General features: G+C 34.0%; 2 protein-coding genes across 2 annotated transcripts in view; both read right to left on the reverse strand.

Moving 5' to 3' along the window:
• The window catches only part of LOC111057547 (ion transport peptide-like), a 514,789-nt gene that overhangs the window by 364,822 nt on the left and 137,664 nt on the right, over positions 1-12,303 (reverse strand). The gene's annotated exons all lie outside the window — the stretch shown is intronic.
• The window catches only part of LOC111060185 (probable leucine--tRNA ligase, mitochondrial), a 42,831-nt gene that overhangs the window by 8,620 nt on the left and 21,908 nt on the right, over positions 1-12,303 (reverse strand). Inside the window, exons 11-14 of the mRNA XM_039419905.1 lie at positions 10,294-10,476; positions 8,444-8,626; positions 5,575-5,807; positions 4-237 (exon numbers count right to left, since the gene is read on the reverse strand). Coding sequence (XP_039275839.1) covers positions 4-237; positions 5,575-5,807; positions 8,444-8,626; positions 10,294-10,476 — 833 coding nt within the window. The remainder of the gene's footprint in view (positions 1-3; positions 238-5,574; positions 5,808-8,443; positions 8,627-10,293; positions 10,477-12,303) is intronic.

Consider the following 12,303-nt stretch of genomic DNA (forward strand, 5'->3'; position numbering starts at 1 on the left):
TACCATGAATTTGAGATCTAGTTTATATAATTCGTCAGTTTGTGGCCAAGACTGTTCAACGAGCGGGCAGTCCCACTTGATTTCGCCCGGATTCTTGTCGATGCGACCGGGCGCTTCACTAAAGCCACTCCACAGCTCGGAGGCGAAGTGGGGCGCAATTGGGGCCAACATCACTATCTGCGCCGCCAGGGCTCGTTCGTATTCACCACTCAGCGCCACCACGTCTTTGCTGCTTTTCTACAAACAATAATCAAATTAGATAACATTATTTGATGATATACTTGTAAGAAAGAATAAGATTTCAACTTTTACTTGTATGGAGGTAAAAAATATAATTTGAATTCAATTAAACTTATTGAACTATTTAGAGGTCATCCGAAAATAAATTTATCAGCTTTATCCTACATTTTTATACGTAGAATAATATTGTCCCAAAAAAGGTTTGAATACCTCCATTGATTATCATTAAGAAATCTAATAATGTATCCACCGAATTGGAAAATTCATATTTAGAGGGTTCAAATTTGAATTAAAAATACATCATTTAAAAACATAATATGTTGGCAAAACAAAGTTTCTGTTGTCTCTTTTCTGTTTAGCTACTTGTAATATAAATAGAAATAAAAATCTCAGTACCCTTTTTATCACTTGAAAATGGCATCAATGTTGAAACATGTTGTGATAAAATAATTAAAAAAAAAAGGCTACTGAAACTTTTATTTCTATTTACACAATTTGTGTGTATTGTTTTTTCATTTGTTAATATCCCATTTGTATTTGTTTGCTTTGTTCGATAATTGAATAAATTTTGTAAACATAATATTTCAAGATAAAATAAACAAGAAGACAAATACCGAAAGAACCAATCATTGGGAATTTTATTTATTACCTACTTACAGAAATAGCATATTGTTGCTTCCCGTACATAGAGTGGACGAATTTTCATAATTCACTCAAGTTATAATTCGATCTGTAGATTATGAATGATCCAATAACCTCCCAAAATAAATGTATACCACTTTCCTGATTTTTTATAACTTATTTGTCCAAGTGTGGGGAGTCCGATCCCTCAAGGTATCAAACTATCAGATACGATAACTGAAAAAACTTTAATAAGGGTTTCCAATTAAACGAAGTGTTATGGTTCCTGAGTTATGCTTGATTTGCATGGAAGATATTTGTCATATTTTATTATAATGTAACAATCTAATTTGATATTTTTGTTTCTCACATCAAGAATCTTAAATGGGAAAATAATAAAAACTCGAATCATGAGTTAGTCCAGTTAGACACACATAGATTTTTGGACGTACGATTTTTGTCATCCTTTCGAATTCTATTAGATTAAACATAACTTAGCAGACATATGAGATTAATAATTATGTGTTTGTCTGTCAAGTTTCATTCAATCTGGTTGTAGACATCAAGGGCCGGTTTCCGAGCTCGGGATTTAGCCAAGTTCTAGATTTTAAACAACTGGTGTCAGAAAATTGGCTTGCCGAAACGGGGCATAGTGGCAGTTTTTAAGATAAACTTTATTTTCTCATTTCTATAATTGGAAACGTTTTTCTTTGACGATATAAAACATTCCTAAATAATTCAAAATAGCTGAAACTTCATACTATTCTCTCTTTATTTTATTAAGTGTTCAATTTTCTAGTTTTCCGAAATTTAATTTAAAAGAGCACTGCGAGTACGCCCTGTTTCGGAAAGCCATTTTTCTGACTCCAGCTGTTCAAAGTCTAGAACTTAGCTAAATCCCGATCCCGGAAACCGGCCCTATAGAAGAAGAAGAAGAAGAAGAAAAAAATGCTTTATTGAACAGTATTTTCATACAATGCAATGAAATTTGTAACACACATTTACGGCTTGATACTTTTTGATCGTCAGCCGGAAAGTCGGTAAAATGTTGGAACTAGTGACAATAACAATGAAAATAAATCAATATCAAGCAATAGAGATGACTATAACTTGTAATAATCAAAAACACAACAAAAATCTGAGAAAAAAAGCATAAAATACCTCGAGAAATAAAACAATATGAAAAATAATAAATTTCAAATAATGCTAGCACTGAACTTATTCTAACAAATAAAATCTAACTTTTTCTTTATTTTGTTAAACTAAATTCAACAGTTTGTTTGCTCTCAAATAAAACTCTGGAAGGTAGAGGACTCATGAATTTGACCTATTGTAGATAAATATTTTTCCCCAGAGCATGACAAAAATACCCTACCAGTTGAAATCCTGGACTAGTTCTCGCCTATATCTCCAAGCGTCCCTACAATAAGAAGCTAATCTCTTCCAATCTAGGCCATTCATATAAGACATAAATACTTCTCTAGAGAGTACCGCCGCCCCTAACCATTTAATTCTCCATTCCTTCAAACATGGGCATCGCCCAACAAAGTGGAAAACGTTCTCAATTTCTTTTAAATTACACATTGAACAAGTATAGTTCCTATCTGACACCCATGGCTTATAGTTCAAATCGATCAGCTCGCCTCTCGCTTTAAACAACCCATCTCATCACCCACAAATCACAATTATTCCTCTTTATGTAATTGTTCTCACCCAGTTGTAGGTTCAATGATCTATACAATGAATGGAAATGGCCTGCTTGTGCGTCCTGTAAGAATTTATCCCTGTGAATTATGCCCAAGCCTGAGAGAATTTTCTTAAATTTATTACTCCAATTAATATTGTCATTATAACTTATCCCTATATCATTACACAATTTTCTCCAATCTTTAAACCAGAAGACTCTCTTTTTTATTACTTCTTCCACTAGAAATCTTGGAAGTCGACCTTCTTTCATTTCCATAACTTTTGTAATATAGTTGTAATGCAACCTGAGACAGTACTCAAAAAGAGGTGACAGTTCTGTCTCAATAAACAACATGTAGTTTGGGGTGTTTATAGGAAGCGAGAACACTTTCTTAATGAAAAATCTCTGAAATTTTTCTACAGTATCATACTGTCTATAGCCCCATACTTGAGCTCCGTAACACAGAACTGCCCTTGCGCAAGCTTTGAACCATTTACATTCAGCTGTGAAATCTATATTATCACTATTTAAAAGACCTCTCCAAGCCAAATTCACCGCAAGTTTAGCCTTATCTGATTTTTCTTTCAAATGAGATTAAAAATTCAATGTTGGTGTAAGAACTACCCCCAAATATTTGTATCTATTTACACATTCAATCTGCTCATTTTTAAATGTCCATTTCTCACACCCAGCTAGTTTTCCTCCATTCCTAAAGACCATTATTTTTGACTTATCTAGATTTACTTTTAAATTCCACATTTCACAGTACCTTTCTGAATTATTTATCATGTACTGAAGCCCTACTGGAGAGTCAGAAATCAAAGCTATGTCATCAGCGTACAATAAGACCCGAATCCTCTTACCATTTATCAATAGTCCTCCACCCAGTTCATCATTTAAATAATTTAAAAACAAAGAAAATAGCAAGGGAAAATTAAGCAGCCCTGTCTCAATCCTGATTTAGTTTGAAAACGTTGTGAGAGACCACCCTCTCCAGACCGTTGAGTGCACCATACTCTAGCAGAAGTATCCTCATTTAACGCTCTCAAAATATAAGGACGGCAAAAATCCGTACGATCAAAGATCAATGTGTGAGTTTTTAGACTATGTGTGTAAGAAATTAGCTTACTTTCTTATACATGCATGATATCATTATTCCCATACCTGTATGTATTTTTTTTAAATAAATAAATTAATTAATTATAAACCATCCCGAAAGTTGCATAAGTTTGAATCATGAGTAAGGAGTTAGCTTACTTCTTCAATGTTGTTTTCTACTGCTTACTACTAGTAGTTCTGTGAACAGTAGACCTCACGCAGTTTTCTAATCCACAATCATCAAGTATCTGATCCACATTCTACTCACAATCCACAAGTATCTGATGTCACCTGTTCTAGTTGATTCAGTTGAATCACAATTCACAGTTGAAACATAATTTACTCTTAAAAACTGTTATTTGTTTTCTCCAAGATCAAAAACTCACTTATTTTAATAAACTCAGTTCACGTTTGAATTTCTATCCCATATGATAATTTATCCAGTTCCGTGATAATCTTTCCATCTGATAAAAATAATTCCCAAGTACTTTAAATTTTTTTCAATTAAGAGTATTATAATTTCTTCAGAATTATATAGTTTATTAATTCATTTTTATTTTATTTCCAATCAATTTTAAAATTTGTTTTTCAAATGTAAGAATATTGATACTGATGGGCACGCATCATAAAATAATATATTAAACTCTACCTTATAGAAATAGACACGGCCAGACATCTGTGTAATGCATGCAATGGATAATCCACTTGTCAGCTGATTGATTATGAATAATTCTATAGGTAGGCTGAAGTAGATGATATATAGTGATATCAGAGTATGGAGGAATTCCTTTTCTTTTCATATTATCCTCAAAATGCAAAATTTCAAAAAACTTTGTGTATACATCGACGCGCAGTTGAAAATGAATATTCCTGCCAAATCTCATCGAATTCTATCAACGCGTTTGGCCGTAATCGCGTTACATACAGACAGACAAAATAAAATCCTAGTTAAAACATAGACCGAACGTAATCGCGTTACATACAGACAGACAAAATAAAATCCTAGTTAAAACATAGACCGACCGTAAATTAAATCACTTTTTGGACCTGCCGAAAGATCTCGTTGTCATAGTAAATAAAAAAATTCATTTTCCTCCACCTACTGTCTAAAGTACTTACTTTACTCCCTGAAACATAATACTAAAGTGCCACTTTTTCGCTCTCGGTAGTAAAAAACAGAAAAACTCCCTAGGGAGGAAAAGTGACTCCATTTAAATAACATGGGAAGCATCTCTATTTGAAAACTTACATTGTAATAGGTTAGAAGGACTAAGCTCAAATGAGAAAGCATAATAGAGGTGTCTGTCATTGAGTCAATTGAATTCAATACCACAACCAGAAATTTGATCAACTCATGAAATATATGTTTGTATGATATTATATTCTTAATATTAGTATACGATAAAAACTTAAATTTTTAAATTATTATATTTTATCCAAAATAACTGCCAACAAATATTTTTGATCTGCAATTCAAATATGAAACGCGTGATCTGGAGTCAGCCATTTTTGGTAGCCGCCCAGCTGGTATAATTGTTACAACTTTTACCGATAGATAGCGCAATCGGCAGTGCCAATCAGACGACCGGTTTTTAGGTTTCAGATTTTAGGTTATGTTGTTAGGAAACATTGTCACCAATACGTAAGTTATTAAAATGATTTTATTTGCAGTTTCTATAAAAAAAATGTAGATAGAGGAAAAATGTTGTGTACATCACGAGCGAAAAAGACTTTTTCTCCCTCAGGAAAATTGTTGCCCTCGGCTTCGCCTCGGGCTTCAATCTTTTTCCCACAGGGAGAAAAAGTCATACTTTTCGCTCTAGATATACAAATAACTATTATTGGGGAAATTTGAATGCTAGTCGTTCTTTTTAACAACAAAAATGAATTAGCTTACTTATAAATGTGTGATATCATACTAAACCAACCCTTAGGCTTCCGGTGAGTCCTTGCATCTTGGAAATGGCTACACTCAACTGATGGGTGTATGAATAGCAAAAGGTGGCTCCTTTCAGGTAGAAATTTCTCGAGTCCCAAATAAACGCATCCTGTTCATCGAAAGTATCGCTTTTCTGCAATTCATCTCTAATATTCCGAGCTGCCTGGAATTGTCGCACAGTGAGCCATAGACGATGTTGCCACTTCAGAACTCCAGGGAATGCTTTCAACAAAAGATTGAATTGCATTTATTAATCAATACAAATATAACAAATCATTAAATAAATTCAAATTTAAAAAATAAATGATAAAGATATGACTAGACGAGAGCAACAGGCGCCCCAGTGGCGGCGCTTGACCTGGGCCAGTGGTGGGAATTGATTGGGGGGGGGGGAGGCTGGTAAGTGGGGGTAATTCATGAAGCATACTAAACTTTACAAGTTATTACACAGGTAGCCTATGTCATTATCCTATAAAATAAATTGAAACAACATAATATGTAACTCATGTAAGATGTAATTTTTCCTCAAGAGGAAGTTTAGAAAAGTTAAATGTCAAAAGATTATACACTTCATTCATTTTTAAAAGCTAAAATAAAATTCCAGAGGTTAATACTACTAATCAGATTAGATCTACGTAGTTGCAATATTGAACAAAACTATAGGAATTGGCTATAGGAAACCTATCTACAAACGTATAATTTGCCTGAAAATTTACTATTTGAAGCATGGCAAGAGCTGAATCTTTTGTTGACTAACTGACAATAAATCTAATAATTGAATTTCTTTATTGTAGATCTAAACTAGTCGAAGTAGACCTAACCTCATTTAAATCATGATCACCACACAGCCCACACTAATACAGCACTTCACAATAAAATCACGCCTTTAAATTAACAATCAGCAATCACTGCAATATGATTATTGCTACTCTAATTAATCTATGTAAATATTAGCACAACAGTAGCTAAAATTATTAATTTATTACTTTATAAAACAACCTGTTGGAAATTCGGATGCAAATTCATTCACATGATGGCTGGCATGTAAACAAAGCTATACTAGCGCTCAGCAGTCTGAGCGAGAATATTCTGAATCAACGTGCAATGGGCCAGCTCAAACTGGCCCACTTGCTCCATATATCAATGCATTGCTCCCAGCCAGTCTAGCGCCGCCGGCTTGCGTTGTCTTGCCAATAAGTTCTTATGACAGCTAGAAGGGCCTGAATTCTGGGGCCCTTCAATGTGCTATGTAATGAATCGTGGCCATTGTTGAACTCGTACATGATTTTCATGGTATTACAACGAGAATTTTTATTGAATAATAATTAACCTCATAACCTAAAGCATTTTAAAATGTACTTTACTGTTTCATTTGGGTGGGCCCGGCCCACTTGGCCCTTATGGAAGCGCCGCCACTGGGCTAGCCCTAAACTGCTCTACTCACAAATAATGTCATAAATAGTAACATTTCCAAAACCTAGGTTATATTTTCACTTCCAAGACTTCAAGTCCAATTTCATGTTCAAAATAAAGAAACTGGAAATTTTGTATTTGGTGAAGTACTAACACATGAAAGACCGTTTTCACACTTACCGATTTCTCGCCGACAGGCACGACAGAAAGCTCTCTGATTGGCTGAATGTCGTTATGACATTTAGGGTTTTAGGGTTAACGTTAGGGTTTTTCGCGATTTTCTCGAAAATGGCTGCAACGATTTTGTTCAAATTCATACCTAAAATAGTCATTGATAAGCTATATCAACTGCCACAAGTCCCATATCTGTAAAAATTTCAGGAGCTCCGCCCATCTATGCAAAGTTTGATTTTAGATTTCCAATTATCAGGTCTCAGATATAATTTAAATGAAAAATTTCGAGTAAAAGATTGAGCATGAAAATCTCTTCAATTAATGTCCAGTAACATTTTGACCTAAAATTGAAAATGAGCTTGAAATTTGAGAAAATGTGATTATTCAATCGCAAACTCTTGGCAACTGTTGATTCTATTAAATCATTCACTATGAAGAGATAGCAGACTTCGTGTGTCTGCAGCGCTATTGTCCTGTCACCAGCTGGCTCAGATCTTAGAAAAGTAGACTTGAGATGCGCGGGAACACTAGCGTTAGTTGATAAATTTTCATAACGGCAAGGAAAGTTGTGTGAGTGCACCACACCAGATTTTTACTCTAATATTGGGGTATGAAGGAGGCTCCTTTTCCTGTTATATTATCCTTGAAATGGAAAATTGACAAAAACCTTGTATATACGTCGACCAGCAATTCAAAAAGGAGCATACCTGTCAAATTTCATGAAAACCTATTACCGCGTTTCGCCTTATATGTGGAACATATAAACATAAATATGAACCAAAAAAAAAAAAAAAAACATAAAGAGAAATGCAAAATCGTCCTCACTTCGCTCGGTCAATTAATTATACATTGTTAGAAGACGATCTGGCAACAGAGAAAAGCAAGAAAGAGATAGCACTATCTGCTTTGTTGAATGATAGACAAGAATAGCAATACCATTGCTAATCAAACACTGCCATTATAACGTGGACCTCACTATATGAGTTATTTATGAGTAATATATAGTGGTAATTGAGTGTAATATTTCTAATTAATTCAAGCCATCTAAATTCAAAATTTATAGTTTTCATTTTTGTTTTGGACTAAAATTTTATCATAATTGTACACGTGAAATTCTAACCTTATTCCGGACTTTTTCACCTATGAATTTGGAAGAAAAATAGCACAAGGACTATCTTATTATTTTATCTTTCCATGTTATACATTAGTGTCATTTGCATTGTAAATAAATAAAAAATGAAAATAATAAATATTCGTTGTAATTAACTTACTCTGTGAGTTCCAATTGCGATTTGAAGTAGGAGAAACGTCTGCCAGAGTGAGCAACCTTGTGGAGTCGACCCCATAATCGTTCAGCATTTGCTTTGGATCCACTCCGTTGTGCTTCGACTTACTCATCTTCTCCCACGTTTGAACAACGGCTGCTCCTGTTCCTTTCTCTACTAACGTTTTACCTAAAATTTGAAAATGGAAGAATTCCTATTATTAATGGTGTTCAATCATTCATGGCGTTTAAGAATATTCCACTGCATTAATGTAATTTTAAACCGCACACTTGAAGCCACAATTACACATTATGAAAATGTAATTTAAAGAAAGAAATATTAGCAACAGAATATAACTATTTTTGTAATAAAAATGAAATTAATGTGGGCACGCAGGCGAATGGAGCATCAGAACATAACATAATAGTGACCTGAAATATTGATTAGACGAGCTCTCTCAGACAACCTATTCGAAAAAAAATAACTAACACAAAACCAGTCCAAGCTTACAGCGCGGGCTGTAGTCAAATTTTCTACTGATGTAATAAATAAATAATCATTTTATTTGTTCACGGACAGTCATACAAATACGGAAATAAATACATTTATTTATTTGAAAATATACACATTCGAAGGCCCCAGGAACTACATCCCATTATTCCCCTCATAACGCACATTGAACAGTACAATTTGAAAAAAAAATACTTCTTCTTCTTCTTTTCCTTCCCCTTATGCCGCTAAGCGTCGGGTGCCTCCAGCCATTTCTTATATTGCACTCTATCTGGGCCATCCTCCTAACGTCCGTCATTGTCTTTCCCTTTCCAGCCGCGATACTCGCCACATACTCGCTCCATTCCATCCGTGGTCGTCCCCTGCCTCGACGTCCCTCCGGTCTTGCTTCCATTACCATCCTTGCTTTTCTTTCCTCCCTCATTCGTGTGACATGTCCATACCAACCTAAAGCTTTTCGTTGGACAGAAATGATCAGCTCTTCCTCCTTTAGAGTATCTCTGATCACTCCATTTCTCACTCTGTCTCTCCTTGTCTTTCCAACGACTTTTCTTAAATATCTCATTTCTGAGGAGGTAATTCTACTTTTATGTTTATCTAGAAGTGTCAGGCATTCTGTTCCATACATTAGGATGGGCTTAAAAACTGCTTGATAGATTTTCATTTTTGTTCCCTGGCTTATCTCTCTTTTCCCAAGTAGTGTCCTGCTCATTTGGTAGTATACCTGGTTAGCTTTCCTTACCCTATTATTGATTTCTTCATCAACCTTTCCATCTGTGGAGATGACCGTTCCCAAATATTCAAAGTTATTCATTCTTTCCATAGATTTTCCATTCCACTTTATTTCCATTTCTGCATTTCCCTGCATCTTAGATATCACCATTACCTTACTCTTATCTGTATTTACTATCATTCCCTTGTCTCTTATTGCACTACACCATTCCGTGACAGAATTCTGAAGGTCTCTTTTGTTGAATGATAGACAAGGATAGCAATACCATTGCTAATCAAACACTGCCATTATAACGTGGACCTCACTATATGAGTTATTTATGAGTAATATATACTGTAGTGGTAATTGAGTGTAATATTTCTAATTAATTTATTAATTCATGTCATCTAAATTCAAAATTTATAGTTTTCATTTTTGTTTTGGACTAAAATTTTATAAAAATTGTACACGTGAAATTCTAACCTTATTCCGGACTTTTTCACCTATAAATTTGGAAGAAAAATAGCACAAGGACTATCTTATTATTTTATCTTTCGATGTTATACATTAGTGTCATTTGCATTGTAAATAAATAAAAAATGAAAATAATAAATATTCGTTGTAATTAACTTACTCTGTGAGTTCCAATTGCGATTTGAAGTAGGAGAAACATCTGCCAGAGTGAGCAACCTTGTGGAGTCGACCCCATAATCGTTCAGCATTTGCTTCGGATCAACACCGTTGTGCTTCGACTTACTCATCTTCTCCCACGTTTGAACAACGGCTGCTCCTGTTCCTTTCTCTACTAACTTTTTACCTAAAATTTGAAAATGGAAGAATTCCTATTATTAATGGTGTTCAATCATTCATGGCGTTTAAGAATATTCCACTGCATTAATGTAATTTTAAACCACAAACTTGTAGCCTCGATTACAAATTATAAAAATGTAATTGAAAGAAAGAAATATTAGCAACGAAATATAACTATTTTTTCAATAAAAATGAAATTAATGTGGGCAGGCAGGCAAATAGAGCATCAGAACATAACATAATAGTGACCTAAAATATTGATTAGACGTGCTCTCTCAAACGAACTATTCGAAAAAAAATAACTAACACAAAACCAGTCTAAGCTTACAGCGCGGGCTGTAGTCAAATTTTCTACTGATGTAATAAATAAATAATCATTTTATTTGTTCACAGACAGTCATACAAATATGGAAAAAATGAATTTATTTATTTGAAAATATACACATTCGAAGGCACCAGGAACTACATCCAATTATTGTCCTCATAACGCACACTGAGCAGTACAATTTGAAAAACAATACATGGAAAGAAAAAAAACGAATACTATTGAGTTTTAGAAAAAAAGTGAAAACAAAATAATAGAAAAACTTTGCAAATATGAAACTTATAGTAGCAGATAAAGGGAAAATAAAAATAAATAGATAAATCTATATAATAAGAGAGAGTAGGGTTGTGTTTGTTTACACCAAAACATGTCAACTTGTGGATTGCATACCGGATCAACGGGAATGATTTAGATCTCCAAATTTTGCACATCGATTCTAAAAATATCAATCTCGTGCACCTCGAAGCCTAAATCTCAATTTTCCTTCTAGATTTTTCATAATTAATGTTCAAATTTCATTCATAGGACATGAATATATTATTATAATTGAAATGTACATACCATTTGTTAATATAGCACTATAATCTAGAGAGACTACCTCTTCGAAACAGATGGTAAAAATTGGTAACTAAATTAATAACCAGTCTCATTTTGTCAGGTTGGCATCAAGTCGAGGAAGGTTTCTAAACAAAATTTGAGTTCCGTCACTTTATCATGGTAGTACCAAGTTGAAGAACTTAATATCTATACTATAATAAATGAAATAACTGGCCTATACACGTACGTAATAGGAAATTTATGTTTGACGCATCGTCACATCTAAACTACTGGACTGAATTAACTTGAAAATTTGATAGATTCTCAATTAACAGAGGATGGTTCTATGCCCACTTCAAACTTTTCAAGATTCCACTTGGACAAGTTTTCAGTTTGTCAAAATTTAAAATAGACCCTTGCGGAGCACGGGTTACCTGCTAGTAAATAAATAGATACATTTACTCAATATTCTTACTCGATACCACCATCACTCGAATCTGCACAGTTCTATCGAAAAGTCGCGACTAATTTTCAATTATTTTCCATTTTTTCTTAAATATACCGTGATTTTTTTTAACAATACCAAAAAACCCCCTACAAATATAGCCACTAACTTTGGTTTTGGTAAAAACCACATTCCATTTGGTCCAAACTAGTGTGTAAAATGATTGTTTATAGCTTTGCGAAAGCCATTTATTATAATTTGATATATCATTACCACAAAACATACTTGTTGTTGTACATATTAACGTGAAGGCCTATATTTATGAACGTAACTTGGTCGATATTGATTTCGAAGCTTGATAAAATCCACTAAGCATGGGAATTTTGACAAATAACCACAGAACAGTTTTTGACCACAGCACAACACAATCACAGATACGGCCACTACGTCATTCAAAGGAGACGATAAGCCGTCGGTCCCGACTACCTAAAAAGTAGTCGTCATCTCTCATCATCCCACTCACTCAT

The sequence above is a fragment of the Nilaparvata lugens genome, chromosome 2 (assembly GCF_014356525.2).
Source record: "Nilaparvata lugens isolate BPH chromosome 2, ASM1435652v1, whole genome shotgun sequence".
In the NCBI taxonomy this organism is placed as follows: domain Eukaryota; kingdom Metazoa; phylum Arthropoda; class Insecta; order Hemiptera; family Delphacidae; genus Nilaparvata; species Nilaparvata lugens.